Source organism: Echeneis naucrates, chromosome 16, assembly GCF_900963305.1.
Source record: "Echeneis naucrates chromosome 16, fEcheNa1.1, whole genome shotgun sequence".
NCBI lineage: Eukaryota > Metazoa > Chordata > Actinopteri > Carangiformes > Echeneidae > Echeneis > Echeneis naucrates.
The window spans coordinates 21,504,018-21,520,548 of record NC_042526.1 but is presented as its reverse complement, the minus strand read 5'-3'; the positions used below and the strand labels follow the sequence as shown (position 1 = coordinate 21,520,548).

At 39.1% G+C, this 16,531-nt stretch overlaps 2 protein-coding genes across 2 annotated transcripts in view; both read left to right on the top strand.

The window, feature by feature from the left end:
• Nucleotides 1-8,171, top strand: part of smpd3 (sphingomyelin phosphodiesterase 3) — a 51,229-nt gene extending 43,058 nt beyond the window's left edge. The window contains exons 8-10 of the mRNA XM_029523753.1: nt 1,716-1,779; nt 2,683-2,851; nt 4,792-8,171. Of these exons, the coding sequence (XP_029379613.1) occupies nt 1,716-1,779; nt 2,683-2,851; nt 4,792-4,893 (335 nt within the window). The 3' untranslated portion in view covers nt 4,894-8,171. The remainder of the gene's footprint in view (nt 1-1,715; nt 1,780-2,682; nt 2,852-4,791) is intronic.
• Nucleotides 8,172-10,099: 1,928 nt separating this feature from the next.
• Nucleotides 10,100-11,505, top strand: LOC115056717 (monocyte chemotactic protein 1B). The gene is made up of 3 exons (XM_029523398.1): nt 10,100-10,222; nt 10,734-10,851; nt 10,931-11,505. The coding sequence occupies exons 1-3, from the start codon at nt 10,156-10,158 to the stop codon at nt 11,043-11,045; spliced, it is 300 nt and encodes a 99-aa protein (XP_029379258.1). The 5' UTR covers nt 10,100-10,155; the 3' UTR covers nt 11,046-11,505.
• Nucleotides 11,506-16,531: the final 5,026 nt, after the last annotated feature.

Genomic DNA, 16,531 nt, shown 5'->3' with positions numbered 1-16,531 from the left:
AGTAGTAGTAGCTGGTTGTGTCTGCAATTGGCACAAAAAAAAGCCTAAAGAATCCTGGGGCAGTCATTCAATTTATTAAAACTTAGGGAAGCAAGGTGGCATAGTGGTTAGTGCTGTTGCCTGTTGCAATAAGTTTGTGGGTTTGATTCCCCAGACTGGGGCCTTTCAGTGTGGAGTTTGCATGTTCTCTCCGTGTTTGCGTGGGTTTCCTCCAGGTACTCCAGTTTCCTTCCACCTTCCAAAGACATCATGTTGAGGTTAATTGGTCACTCTAAATTGTCTGTAAGTCTGCATGTGAGTGTGAGTGGTTGTTCATCTCTGTCTGTATATGTATCTGCCCTACAGTGGACTGGTGACCTATTCAAGCGTACCTCACCGAGTATGAGCTGGAATTGTCTCCAGCTCCCCCTGTGACCCATAAACAGATAAGAAGATGATTGAATGAATGACTGAATATTCATACTTTCATTTCACATATTCGCACTTTAACTACAGCCGGAAGGTGTGCCAAACTGATTAGGTCAAGTATCTTGGCGGATGTCTCAATCTTAGAATCTTAGAAAATAATGTCTCAGTTTAGACATCTATTTCCTCATCAGGCATTTTTTCAGCACAGGCATTGACTACCTTAGCAGGTCTATTACGGGGAGTTGTGCTGGTGGCATGACAAGAACTGGTGCCTTTATTCTCACCGCTGGTGAGAGCCTTTGTTCAATCTCTATCCCAGATTCATCTAATGTCTTAACTGGTCCATCTGGCATAAAGTTGACTCATAATTCCAATTTCTGATTTTGAGTTAGCTGTCACATGCTCATTGTGCACATTTCACAGTTTGCACCAGTCATGTGGTGAAAACCCTATCCTACTGAAAGATGTGTCTCTCAACTCGTCTGATTCCTTAGATTTTGCAACCAGTTATTATGAAAATATTCTCCACTCCAAAATCTGTAGCAGATCATGCACTGTTCATTGATGCTATATGTGCACCAAACACTATAATGGAACATTGATGGAGCAGTTGTGCTTATTCGGTCCACATTGAGGCTGCATTGGTGCTTGAGACTGTGGTAGTGGAGTTTTTCAAGCTGGCTTTGCTTTACAATTCCTCGCTTCTCCGTTTTCCCTTGTTCTACTGCTCTTACAAGCTTCTAAATCTTAAGCATACTACCCACATAACACAATATAAACACAAGTACAACATCCAATAGCTCAAATGAGGAGGTATCAGAAAATTATATAAGGTTTTATAATGTCAGAGCAAATTTTAGACACATGCCTGGGACAACAGTTTTGTTTTAAATAAAGTTATATCTTAGAGAAAGAGATTGCCTCGAAGGCAACTATTTGTTTAGCCTTGCTGTGTGCAGCAAATACATTTCAAAGTTGTTGTATTTTTGTGACATATCAATCAGCAGTTAACCACCAATGCTGGAGTATGATTTTGCTCTCTTTCACTAAACACAGTATTGCTTTACCATAAACCATGAAATGTTTATGGTAATAAACCATGAAATGTTTATGGTAAAGTCCAAATTAACTTGTACTGCAACCAGCAAGTGTTAACAAAATGTAATAAATGATTGCCTCCTGTCCAAGGTGAGTTTTTAGGAAGATGATTAAAGGAAGAGAGGACTTCAGTTGAAAATTATTCAAAATGTGCATGACCATATGCAACTGTGTCTGCCATGTATCATTTCTAATGTGTCATTCAACAGGCACTCTCCTGGATCCCAGTGGCCTTTACGACGACGAAGTCTGCACACCTGAGAGTTTACAAAAGTAAGTCACCTAAATACTCAAGCAGTGTCCTTATAGGAACCCTCTGAGATCTGCCAAAGTGGTGCCTCTGGGCTGTCCCATAAGAATACTTCTTCCTTGAAACCTCAGTTTTTTGTGAAAAAGTGTTGTCTTGCAAGCACTTCATGGCTGATGGCCCCACTAGCATTAGCCTACGCCGCCTATAGCAAGAGCCAGCACTGGACACATCTGCTGACAAAAAGAGAAAACACTGAATAGACCATTGACTTAGTTTCACAAGCTGGTCTGGGCCAAGATAACAAGCATACCCACTGTCAAGCAAGAGGGGGGAGAGAAGCAGAAATATGGAGAGAAGGGCTGTGAATTAATTTACTCTATATCTGTAATAGACCTCATGACAAAATTCATGACATGGAACACCTAGTCCTTTGTGATTTTACTATGTGTACACTTTTGGACTGAAGGAATATTAATGTCCGACTAGACAGTCAAACTTGGCAAGGTAGTGTAGTTTCACAAGTAAGGAGACTCCCCCATCCGGCTTGCCTAACATATTATTATTGGCAGAGCTTCAACCATTTAAGACTGAGCAGGTAATCGAAAAGATGTTAGGTTGAGTTTGGAAATTCTAATGTTAAAGAAACAAATGCAAACAAACAGAACATCTTAATGTAATCTGTAATGGCACTAGAAAAGGCATAATTTTTAGCTGTTTTATAACTCCACTGACCCTTTCATTAAACACTGCAGTCCATGATTTGTCAGTCTGTGTCCCCATTCCTGTGTGATTTTGCTTTACTTTTATTGTGTTGGATTGTCTTAAAATGCGTTCAGGGCTACATCCCTTGTCAACAGAATCGATCCATCTCTCAGCTCTCTCAGTTATTCATTCTAACGGACCTACCTACACTATGTGTCTGTCAGAGTGATGGAAAATGAGGAGGGGAGGAAGGAATACCTGGTATTTCCTCCCAGTAAGAGCCAGTGTCCTGCCAGCAATCAGAAGGGGAGAAAGATCCCACTGAAAGGCAATGGACGACGGATCGACTACATCCTCTACAGTGACGAGGGCCTGCACCAGGACTGGAAACTGGTATGGTTTAGGAGGGAAAAACAGGAAAGGTTTCAGTATTTCAATTTTCTGTTACAGAACCAACAATGAATTGACACAAAGATGAATGATCTGTGTATTTAAAGTTCGAGATAAATCACCATAGTGCCTGATTATTGTGAAGCCATGTGATATATTCTTCTTTTGATTTCATCCCATGTACAGATGCTCTTTGCTTTCTGGTTGATTATTGGTCAAGAAGCTCAGACATTTGACGCCACCTTGTGGCAAAGTGCAATGACTGTAAACTGACACTGATCTTGTCATCAGCAGACCTCGAACCTATTTATTCAGTTTTCTCATTTCTGTTGTAGGTTATACATTCAATATAACATTTCATGATGATAAATACTCCTAAATATGTCTGAACACAGTAACTGATGGTGATGATAGATTTCCTTGTAATATTTTACTATAATTTTAATTTTTTATAATTAATGTAACTATACTTTTTATCATAGTTTTATCATAGTTGTTTGTTTTGTGTTAAAAGACAGTATTTGAGGGGAATAACATTTGTCGTAAGAATACAAGTAGCAGTACTGTTCATTATAGTATTAGGACAAGTCCCTTCAGTTCCAATAAAGAGGGATGTTAGCATTATTTACAAAGTGACATTTTTCTTTGTGTGTGGAAAGTCCTGTCTGTTTTCAGCAGGGCACCCTTGCTTGCAGGGAAACTTAGTTGTCCAGTCCCATTCAACACTTTGTGATGAGCTGATACACAGAACTGGTTTGTCACGAATTACAGCTTTTCCAAGAGCATATTTCTCTTTTAGCTATCTTTTACATTGTTTTCATTCATTAGCATGATAGAATTCTGGGTATAATGAAGACAAAAACAGAACTAGAACGCAAGTGAAGAATACTGTCAATTTCAGGTGGCTGGACGCACAATTTCCAATGTATGCTGACGTTGCTCATTGTCTATCAAAGCAAATCAAATTTTATTTATGTAGTACTTTTCAGACAGATCAGCAACACAAACTGCTTCACAGGTTAAAAAGGAAAATAAAGGAAGGACAGAATGATCAGAGGGAAAGAGAAAAAAACAGGTAACCACACAAAACTCCCAGTGTGGAGGCAAGGAAAGAGAAAGGATCAGTTAAAAGCTAACATAAAAAGGTGTATCTTGAGACTGCTTTTGAAAACTTTCTCTGCATCCCAGAGGCCCTCCAGCAGGCTGTGTTAGAGATACAGGCCATAGAAATGAAATAATGCTTCACCACAGGTTTTTGTTCTTGTCTTTGGAACTAAAAGGCCAGTACCAGATGACCTCAGGGTCTGCGTGGGCTCATAGTGTAGGAGTAGATCAGCTACTGTATATAAGAAGGCCCAAGATTGTTCAGGCATTTGTAAATGAATAAAAGAACATTAAAATTGATCCTGAAACGCACAGGAAGTCAATGCAATGATTCTAAAACAGGTGTAACGTAACGTCTTTGTCAACACTCATGCAGCTGAATTCTGGAGTAGCTGAAAGTGAAATGGTCACACATGGGACAACCAGAGAGCAGGGCATTCTAAACAACTCGAAATGAAAGCATACATCATCACTTCCGTGCTGAAGATGGTGAAAGCCTATTTTTGTTTTATTCCTGAGAAGCAGTATAAGATGAAGCTCAGAGTCAAAGAGCAAGCAGGGTTTTTTTTTTATATATTGTGATGTTGTGAAATTTTGGAATTTTGGCAGAAGTTTCTGTCGCTTGCCTACAGGACCAATAATTAAAACCTCGGTTTTGTCCTGGTTGAGCTGTATTGGTTGCCGTATGTCTATGTGATGTTTAAACACACAACTCTTGCCAACAGCTTTTGTGATATTATGTCAAAGCTATGTTTTGTTCAGTGGCATGCTGTACCATAGAATGAAAGCTGATAATGGTGAGGTCATAATGATTTGATTTCTATCTCTGCAATCCACAGGAAATTGAGGAGTTCAGCTTCATCACCCAGCTGGCTGGTCTCACCGACCACTTGTCTGTGGCCATGCGATTGGCTGTGTCCACTGGGGAAGAGGAGCCTTAGACACTTGATCCTTTTAAAAATACTGCCATGAAGAAATGATAGACAACCATATTAAGAGAGGGAGAATAGGAATTTACAGATACACATGTCCTTTGGAGACCTGCAGGTATGCAAAGGGAATTCATGGAACAGAAACAGGTTGACAGAATAATTAATAGGTGTGCTCACTGGGTCAATGGATATAAAGCACTTGAGGGAGTGCAGCATCAGAGGTATGATATGAAAGAAAGAGCCAGAGAGATTCATCTTCCTGGCTAATCCACATACATACACACATATACAAAAAATACTTTACCTAACACCCAAACAGAAGTGATGAACATTTTGACAGTTGAATATCCCCTCACCTTTCTGCTCTTATCCTCCAGAACTCCCTAAAGTGAATGTTTCATGTAGCCAATTTCCACACTCGTTTTTCAGTCGGTTTTAGCTATACATTAAGTGATGCTTTTTGTTCTATTTTTTATGATTCTACCTTCAGGGACAGTTTTATGTTAGTCCTTAAATGACCATCTCCCAAAGAAAAACACATGATTTAATGATAGGAGTGAAGCATACAGTTGGTGATTGGCCTTCGCATCTGTGTGGTGACTTCTGTTGTCATCCAGCTTACCACACCTACATCAGTCCCTTAATAACTGGCAATTTCATATACAAAAATAAAAGAAAAGAAGAACATGAGAAAAAGATATAATTCATCATTTTTACTTTTTATAGAAAGTTTAATGCCCATTTAATACTATGTTGTATATTTTTAACAAGTGGTAGACTATTGTATAAAGGGATGAAACTGAAAAGAAAAAAAAGTAGTTTGAGCCAGTAAGGTGTTTATAGCATGTTTTTCAGGCAACTAAGGCTTTGCTGGTGCATGGAGGAAATGATTTGGTTTACAGCTTTAATACAGAGACTCAATACACTTGCTTGCTTGAGTCAGGATGCCTGATGAGTCAAGAGGAGATTTCCACTGAAATACATACTAACTGTCGGCCAATGTAGCACGTGTGCATGTGAGACACCAGCTTGCAAGATTTACTCAAATCAGACACAAAAACACACGCAATGTACAGAGCTCAAGTGATGTGACAATCGCTCTGCTGCCTGTATGTGGGGTCTTTAAATGATATCCTCATAGTTTCCAGAATAGTAAGCATTATTATTAGCTACCTTGTTGGCAAGCTAGCACTATGTTGTTTTGGTGTGAGCACAGACGCATCATTGCCATCACTGTGGTGCGATGGGATCTGCAAGCTCTTATGATCTATAGTCCTTCAGAAACATTCTGAAGGCCTAAAGATTGCATACAAGGTATACTGCGCAACATGCCGTGTTGTGTGAATGCATTTTAAAATCAACAGTACAATTTTAAATGACTGATATGCAAAGATGTGTGTGAATCTTGCTTCACAAGGAGTTGTGTTAAAAGACAAGCTGCATCGGAAGTTTACGGAGTCATCATACTCCCAGAATAAAGTTGTTTTAACAGTAAAATTGGTCTCTATAACCTACCGTTTCTACAAGACCAAATACAGTCATTGTTTTTACAGAACTTGAATGCGCAGGTGCGCAGCAGTTTAATTTAGTTTGTATGGGAAAGTCTAAGTAATTTTTTCTTAAATATTCAACATCTGATATTTAAGAGATAGGTTGGTTTGTTGTAACAGTGGCCTTCCTGATCACTTAAATGCTAATTTGGCAGGAGGAAACCAAGCATCAGTGATGCTACAGGGACCATGATTATATCTCCATGGTCTGAATGGTGAATGATTTTTACATCAGTTTACAGTTATTTTGGGTAATTAACAACTTTTATTTGACAGTGCAGAGTAACAGAGGGCAGGGAAATGACATGCGGCAAGACACCACCCAGCTGGGAGCCAAAAAAGAAACTGGCCACACAAAGTAATCGCACCAATGTGACATGTGCTGTAACCACTATCACGTGGTACGTGCTATTGAATTTTTACAAGTTTTTTCTTATCACTTGAAAACTAAACTTTATATATGTATGTATTTTTGAGCTTCTTATTGTGTTATATTTTTCAATACAAACTGTGTGTCAACTGGTATTTCTCTGAATACACTGCTCTAATGTAACTCAGTATAGAGAGTAGATCATGCTGGTTTATGTGCGCACAGTATGTAAAGGTGAATGCAGGTTAAACATACAGGTTGTTTTGTTATGTGTGTTCAAGTCAGGTCACATGGCCGTTTGATACTTTATGACACATTATTATGATTATTATGACTAATATGTTCTTCTTATTTCCATGGTCTGTAACTATTCTCTTTTCAATGCAGACTTTTCTTTTATAGATTGAGTGTGTCCGATTCTTCTGTGACGCTTCAGGAGTGAACTTCAAATGTGGTCAAATGTAAATACACTATAGGTCACTAGTGACTTACAGGAAGACAGTTTAATAATGGTCCCTTCATTTAAAGAATTAATAGTTTAGGGAAAGTAGAACTTTAGGGAAAAGTTTACATAGTAACATTTAATTTTCAGCTCTGCTGTTCTATAACATGACACCTAAATACTACAGAACACTTCATTAGTGTGGAAAAATTTGCTTGGAGGACAAGCATTTAAAGAGAGGAAGTTGTCTAGTATGACATCTCTGTGATGAAAACACGTGGTAAATTAAATGTTGTTTAATGTTAAAGGTTTTCGTCAATATTGTTTTTCTAAACCCTTCTTTTTTGGCCAATTTTTATAAAAGCAGAAGTCATCACAGAAGTAAACCAGGCCTCACCAGCAGTTAGTGTACTTGGACCTAAGTCAGACTTTATCAAAAGATCAAAAAATTTAAGAAAGATTTTTTAAATCCCATTGAAAGCTAAGAGCAGCTATAGAGCTGATAATTCTTTATGGCCTCATAAATACAAGTAATACTCCCATAACATAAATACTGGTCCATCGTAAACACAGTAATTGTACTGAACCCCCAACTTTAAAGTCAGAAATTGCTCCACATTTGTTCCTCACTCTGACTGCACTAGTGTGGTCAGTAAAGCTGCTGGTGGTGGAAAGCTGTACTTTAACATAAACAGCTTCTAGACTGGAATGAATGTTTTTTTTGTTGTCGTTTTTTTTTTTTTCTTTCATGGGTGTTCTATTGTGGGGAAAATCTACAGCTATGACACCCAATTCCTTACCTTATACTCAAATTCTACGAAACAACATATTGCACTATCAAAAGAACAGGTAAATGAATGGAAAAAAAAAACTCAAGTGATGAAATCAAAATATGTGGTGGCTTATTTGTCCATTTCTTAGGAACCGTGGCACAGGAGGCAGCCAAGGACTTAATTTCGTCCACTTATGAAATAAATAAATCACATAGCTGTGTGTCAATTACTTTAACCTTTTTGCCATACTTCATAGCCATTTTATGAAAGCAATAGCTCACACATGAAGTGGTCACAGGCCCCTTGGAAACAACACCACTTTCTTTTGATATAACAAGCATGTTCCACAGCCTGTCGTGAGCTATTGCTTTATTATAACAGTCCTGATAAGGCTTACAGAAGGAAGGTTAGTGTTTGTGAGTTTATTTCCTGAAATGCTTTTGATATTGTCTAACATTTCTTTTCAACATACAACATCAGAAGCAGGATAGAATTCTTTCAGTTTTGATGAAGTTGACCTTGAAGCTTTTGTAGTTGCATACTGTAACAACGCTCTGTTGATAATGGTCTGAGTTCAACTGATTTGTGAATTTGCTATCGTTTTAATTTTCTTTTCCTTCTAATTTTTTTTTTTTTTTGGGGTTGATTTTTGTCCTTGGATGCAAGATAGTTCTTAATGGGCTTTTCCTATCCGTAATGTGGCTATGGAATTTTTCTCTTCTTAGGCTTCTTCAACAAATTTATTTTCTTCCGCCTTTTTCAAAAACAAGGATTTTTCCCTCAATCTGTGTCTGTGTGGTTATTTGAGCAGTGTGTTTTAAGTGGTCATTCATCGACTGTCTAAGTCAAAGCTTATTAAAATGATCTGAGGGCACACACATCTCACATACCACCTTTCCAAATGTAATTTTAGCCTGCATCTTCCTTTAAGCTTGAGAAACAAAAGGTTCCTAAGACCATTAAAACAGAATGGTCCAAGCCCACTATCCTTTGGCCCTCAGAACCAAGCCACAGGAATTGAGACATCCTTTGTTATATCACCACAGATATAACTTTCACTAAAATGTAGCACACGGGCAACAAGAAGTCTATTGTAAACGACACTGACTGAGCGGTCAAAAAAATGTGCTTTTGTCTCTCTTAAAGGACAACGAATAAAGAAGTGAAAGAAGTGTTCTTCTGCTTTACATGGACAGGGGAGAAGCCAAGCAATAAAAATTTACATTTAGTCCTGTACTTAGTGTGAAAAAAAAAACCTTACACAGAAACTTGGGTTGTGTCAGCTATGTATGACAAAGAAAAAGTCATCAGGGAGCAAACATCTGAGAACAAATTGAAATGCTGAAAAAAATTTTATTATACCTGAAGGAAAAAATTTATGAGTCAACTGCAGAGGGTACTGTAGATCCCTTGGGAGCTTAGCTCAGTCATTCTCAGAATCAGCTTTACTAGCCAAGTATGTTCACACATGAAGGCAATTGCGCTCCAGTTTCACAATGCTCTCAGGACAACAAAGAAGAAAAACCAAACCAGGGTATGGACAGCTTGGTAGCCCTCATTCATCACACCTTTCTGTAATACTGCTACATGGAGGGCAACATCAAGAGGCTTGAAGTTGGCTAAAGGTGATTATATATACAAATCAAATAAATGTGTATAGAAAATAAAATGAATTGTAAACAAATTAATTCATTTACAGTTTGAATTTTGAACACTTAACAAGTCACTCTTTCAAAAGTAATAACTAATTAAAGAGTGTCTGTGATATCAGAATTACCATTATCACATGTGTCAGAGAATAATAAATAGAAAGTCCTTTTGGGCGCACATGTGACCTCAGGGAAAACCCATTTCTACAAACACTGGTCATTCTTTAAGGGTGATTATCAGTGAAAATCATTAGGGATGTAAATAAGGGAAGTGAGAATTAGACAACAAATATCAACACAAAAGGCAAACACACCCCCTCAACTGGAGTTTCCTTCAGAAATGCGTCATAAAATTATAATACTCAATGGGTTTTCCCCATGAACAATGCTAAACTACATAAATATGGAAGCAATACACAGGTTTCACACAACTGAGAGAGCAAGCTGACCTGTTGCTTGACTGTGAGGAGAACACAAACATTTCAGGATGTCAGCTTCTCGCCTTATTCTCACTGTGCTTGTTCTGATGGTGGCTGCGATCACTCTGAGTGAAGGTAAGAATAAGATGAAAATAATGTGTTCACTCAGGTTGAACAGATAGATGACTAAATGTAATCTTCTTTTAAAACGATATGATCAGTCATACCTGTGACATAAAAGATGTTACCCTACTGGCAGAGCTAACAAAAAATTTATTTATTAAAAAATAAATTAAATGTGGCAGAGCTAACAAAAAATTTATTTATTAAAAAATAAATTAAATGTTTTAAGAGCGAAAATGGCCAGGGAAGATGACAAAGCTAAAATAGAACAATTCTGGCACTTTATTGAAATCTAGTTTTATTAAACTGTAATTTTTTAAATTCAGACAGTCTCATTTAATTTTGAAGCATAGCAACACATCAAAGGGGGTCTCCATACCACAATGCCAAAACTGGGAAGCTAAAACTGAACTAAAAAAAAAAAAAAAGAGATATTGTCATGCAGCCCAACAGGAAATGGAAAAGGGAACAAAAAGACTGTTGCACACTGCAGAGTTGTTTATCAAAGGTTGTTGGTTTTTAGGTTTGCGTGGTACAGGCCCAAAGAAATGCTGTTTTAATTTCATCGAGAAGCCTCTGCCAAAAGGAAGAGTGCTCAGCTACGCCAGGACCAGCCAGCAGTGCACCAAATCTGCCATTTTGTAAGTTGAAAGCAAAATATGTCACTAACATCATTGCACCTGCATTGAACCTAACTTTCATATTTGTATGTGTATTCAGGCTGAAGACACTGGCAGGTCGGCAGCTCTGTGTCAGACCTTCTGCCCCTTGGGTGAATGACATTATCAAATACCTTGACGAAAAAACCAACCCAGGAGAGATGTCAAGCCTGTAATCATGACAACATGGACAAAATCTGGCCAGTTAATATGTTTTGATGCTGCAACTTCCCGTAATGTAACCTTTAAACTATGATGGGTTTGTTCTACATACACAGTAGGCCACTATACTACTATGTTACCATAAGCTAAAGAGCAGCTGACTGCCTTTCTAAATGCAAACTATTTAAACTATTTTAATGTCTAAATTTAATATTTCATAGGCTGGAATAGAAATTGTGATGCATTTCCATACATACCATATTAAATAAAAAAATGTATATGTCACACGTTGCTATTTTTTTAACATTGACATTCCCACCTTGTTTGTCTGAAAGTCCGAATTTTTTTTTTTTTTTTTGGAACAATAGATGTATTTTTGCTTCCTACTATGTTTAAGGCTGACCATCAAACCAGTACTGTGAACTACTCTTGTGCTGTCGTATGACTGGAGTTAAAGAAACTATATTGACTGGGTTCCTGGTTTCATGGTTTAATCTGTGGGCACCATTTCTATAGTAAACTGTTATTACCATGTGAACCTGGTGGTCAAAAAATGACATTTCACGAAACGATATAACGTTACAGAAAACACAACATTTCACAAACCACATCAAAATTTTGCAAACCATAATGACCTTTCACATATCACAATAGCATCTCACAAAACATGACATTTCAGAAAACACACACCCTAACTCTGTTCAGAGTGCTTAAAATATTGTAAGAGGCAGCCAAGAAACTGTGTCTATTGTTTAAGTTGTTATTTATTTACGAAAACATTTACTGATCAGGCATAAAATTATGACCACCTATCTACTACTGTGTTGGTCCTCCTTTTGCTGCCAAAACAGCCCTGACCCGTCAAGGCAGGGACTCAACTAGGTCCCTGAAGCTGTGCTGGGGTATCTGTTACCAGGTTGTTAGCAGCATTTTATAAATTGTTAGGATTAGATTAACTTCTGGGGAATTTTGAGGCCCAGTCAACGCCTCAAACTCATTGTTTTGCTCCTGTAACCATTCCTGAACCAATTTTGCCCCAATAGTCTGTTTTAGGTCTGTGTCACTTCCTGTTTTATTTTGGGGATCTGTCTGCCATTCCCAATGTCCTGTCAAGCTTCTGCCTTTGGGATTACACTTGAGTGTTTCGCCTGTGTCCTATTGTCTCCTTGCCCTTCTAAGCTGTGTTCTCCTTTGTTTCTGTGCCAAATTGCCTCATCTGTTCCCAGTGAGCATTCCAGCAATCCTTCCTCGTGTTTTCTAGTGTGAGTTTTATGTATTGACCCTGAGCTGTCATAGATTTGTGAGTTTTGGCCAATGATTTCCACATGGATGGCAGGACAAGGATTTCCCTGCAGAACATTGCTCAAAAAATCACACTTCCTACACCAGCTTGCCTTTTGTCCCACAGTGCATTCCTTTGCCATGTGTTCTTCAGGTATGCGTCGCACGCACGATGAAAAAGAAATCATGATTCATCACACAAGGCCACCTACTTCCATTGCTCCATTGGTACCGTTCTGATGTTTACATGTCCATTGTTGGCAGTCTCAGTGGTGCACAGGGGTCAGCATGGGCACCCTGATTGGTGTGTGGCTATGCAGCAAACTGAGAACTGTGTATTCTGAGACCTTTCTAACTGGACCAGGATTAGCTTCTATAGCAGAGATACTCATTGCACAGCTCTTCAAGCTATAACTGGGGGCTCGCATGGTAGCTTATAACAATATGGTAACACAGCCAATAGTTTTTTTAAATGTGCTACATAAATATACAGTGAACACTGCAATACAAACATCGTAATTATACTTCTCCTTTCACCTCAACTGATATTGTTTCCTAAAGGGGGCACTGTCAAACCTGGCAACGCAGCGCACTTTCAGCATTATTATTACAACACCGTCACACTTGGTGATGTTAGCTCCGCTAGCTAGCGTGACATGCAGGCACATGGATGGATCAATCGATTTCTAATTTTTTTTAAACCCAGCACAAAAACCTGGTGGACAGACACAGCGTTGGAACGAATAGTGAAGATAAAGAGTCTGAGGAAGAAGCAAACGAAAATCAAAATAAAGACGCCGGAGAGGGAACGAGCGGGCAAATGTCAGATGTTCCGACTAAAAAAATGTGTGGCTCTCCCCTTGAATTTGCTTTCCCAATGCGGCTCTTGTGAAAAAAAATGTTTCTTGGTTTCATTGCAATGACCTTTATTGGTGACCACAGCAGATAAACAGGAGCAGAAGGTATTGGGGAATATCCGGAGTTTGTGGAGGAGTACAGCAGACTGTTGTGCAGAAAGACCCCAGGCCCAGGAATCGAACCCACAACCTTACGCTAACCACTAAACTACTGTGCTGCCCCAGAAAACTGGCAAAGACACTTAAATTGCACTTAATGCCTGGTGAAAGATAGGGTACTTCATACACTTCATGGGCTGTTTGCAAAAAAAATTAACCACTAGATCAGTGGTTCTCAACCTTTTTTCAGTGAAGTACCCCCTGTAAATAATCTTTTCAGCCGAGGTTAGGGGGGTACGCAGCTAAAAAACCCTAAACCATTTTTAAGGGTTTCTGATTGCTGTTTTTAACTTATATTTTCTTAAAATCTCACATACCCCCTGGAGTGCCCTCATTTGAGAACCACAGCATTAGATGACGGAAAACTTTGGTCAGGTGAACAAGGAGAAAACAGCAAAAGAGACCTTCCCTGGCTACTTGTTGTTTTTAGAAATGAGCCTCCTATTGGTCTTCCATTTCAGCTGAACATTTTATCAACTACTCGTTGACACACAGTCACCAACCCAAAGCATTTCACAGCTCAGTGGCAGCCAGTTCACTGTTTATCTGCTGTATCTTTGTGTGACTTTTTAGCAGGCTTGCATATGTGGGGAATTCACATAATATGTTTGAGTCATAATCTGGTACTGTAACAAGTGTGAGAATTCATATATGTTTCAATCATAATATGTTTGAATCATAATCCGGTACTGTAACAAGTGTGAGAATTCATATAATATGTTTCAATCATAATCCGGTACTGTAACAATTGTAAGAATTCATATAATATGTTTCAATCATAATCTAGTAGTGTAACAGTAAAGCAGAGCATCTTACGTAATCATGGCCTTGAGGAGCTGCTCGTGCAAAGCAGAACAACCTATGTAATAATGGCCTTGAGAAAACTGCTCTGAACAAGAAAGAAGGGGAGGGGGATCCGAGAGCTGTAAAGACTCACTGTCATTCGAAAGCAGAAAAACAACTCCATAATAGGATAATATAACAAAAAAACATAGGAAAATCCGGGGGGTACAAAAGACTGGGACCTCTCTCTGTTGTTCAGAGCATTTTCACACACGGCGCTTGCATGTAATGCTCTTCAACGATCGTTGAATAAAGAAGTGTTTATCCTCACCCGGTTTACCTGTCTTCGCATTAATTTGGACTTTGGGACAGCAACCATGAGAGGAGCATAGCAAGTGCGGTTGCAACACATACATTTGAAAATACCCTCTAACTTTAGCTTAAAAGTTCATTTGAAGACTGGAAAAATCAGACAGACCCTTAGGGGGCCATAAGGGTGATGGTGTATTAAAAGTACATTTTTTAATTTGACCATCAATCAATGCAGTTGTCATTGGTCAGTTGCCTTGAAGACACTCGAATCAATCAGTCATCTTCAAATGCTGATCTCTCAATTCATAATTTATTCAGTAGAGAAACATACTGGACAAACACTATGAAATATAAACTGCTATGTTTGGCTGTCTCAGTGTCAAGATGTGATGCTTATGAATGGTCAGCTTTGTGGAAGTGTAATTTCACAATGAGTTTAATGTCGATTATTGCATTATAGACATACCATTTGTCAAAATATTTTTTTATTATTTCTATCCAATTCAGATAGGGTTTTGTCTTGCCTTGTCATTTCCTATTTTATTTTGAAGTCTGGATCTTACTCCTGTCTCTCTGTAAAATTCTTCTTTTGCCTAATGTGTTTCACCTCCCAGCAACCTGACCCTGGATAAGCAGAATGAAGATGGATGGATGTGTTTCACCTTCACATTTGGACAAACCCCTACTTGGATAGCTCTTGACTTACCAATCATGATGCAAGTACTATAAAAAGAACACAGGGGCAGCATGAGGCCCACGTCCCGCCCCACTGTTGCCCCTGTTGCCGTCTGCACCAGTATCGGCCTAGAGCTCTGAGGCCTAGTGGATGGGGCAGGGAGCTTCAATCCAGGCCTGAGGGCCTGTTTAGTGTTCCAGGGGGGGGGTCTGCCTCCCTACATGGCGGCTGGACTGGGGTTGGTTGCGGGCCTTGCTGTTGTGCAGTCACTGTGGTGGGCCGCAGCTTGCCCTGTCCGTGCGTGGGGTGTGAGCGGGTTTCAGCCTCGCCGGTGTGTGGGTCCTTGCAGGGGGTCTGGCCGGGTCTCTGGCTGGGGGGGCCCTGGGCTTAGCCTGTGCTGTGTGGGCTGCGCCTGACAGGCCTGGGGTCCTTTGGTTCCTTTGTCTCTCCATGGGTTGGCCTGGGGCTGCCTGTGCTCTGGGGGTAGCTGTTGTTGTCGTTTCTGTGTACCTGTCTTCCCCATTTTAATAGTGTTGCTGCTGTCTTCCCTATCATGCTCCTGTTCTCTCTTTCTATCCACTCTTGAACCTCAGCCCAGTAGCTTTGCCAGCAAACCAATACCATTGCCAATAAAGCTAAACACAGATGGTGACAGGAGGAGTATGTCAGACTCCTTCCCAGCGGAGTAAAACTGTTTCAGCACAACAAGACACCAGGAGCACTCATACTGTCTGCCCCTGCTGATGAACAGGACAGGTTAAAAATAAATTAATTAATAAAATAAAAAGAACAGGGCAATGACATTTTTACAGCAACAATATATACAGAGAATCGCCAGGTTTCCGATTACAGTATTTGTTAGAGGTGATTGTGTGGAAATGAACGGAAAGTTTTTTTGGGAACAATGGTGTAGTCGCACACGCATGACATATATTTCATTTCCATTATCATGAGCTTGGTTTTGTTCAGCTACATCACGTCAACTGTTCTTTGCTTTCTTTTTTTAACGCAGGTTTTGGTTTCATGTGTATTGCAGCGGCACTTGTAAATAAGTTGTTTTCTTAAATTTTTTGTCTTTTGAAATTTAACTGTGTTCTTTTACAGGTTGTTGTGGTTTCCGTGCTGTTGTGTTTTGAAATATCGTGTTTTTTACCTTCAGGGATACTATAACAATGAGTAATTTGTCTAGTTATAACAGAAAGTGAAGAGATTTTCTTTCCTTTTTTTAATATCTCAAATTACTTGTACAGATGAACAACCAGGATGCAGATATTCATAAAAGTGCCAGATGCTATGAGTTACATCAGTGGACTCCTAGAAATAAAAAATTGCACGGAGAGATTAGCTGGAACCGTTCTGCTGTGTAAAAAAAAAAAAAAAAAAAAAAAAAAAAAGAGGAAGAAATAAGAATTGTTCTGCGGGAACAACACCT

Bases quoted from the DNA above. Each gene is read 5' to 3' on its own strand.
- LOC115056717 (XM_029523398.1), top strand. From the start codon at position 10,156: ATGTCAGCTTCTCGCCTTATTCTCACTGTGCTTGTTCTGATGGTGGCT. The intron at 10,223-10,733 runs GTAAGAATAAGA...GTTGGTTTTTAG, and splicing joins TGCGATCACTCTGAGTGAAG to GTTTGCGTGGTACAGGCCCA. The intron at 10,852-10,930 runs GTAAGTTGAAAG...ATGTGTATTCAG, and splicing joins TGCACCAAATCTGCCATTTT to GCTGAAGACACTGGCAGGTC.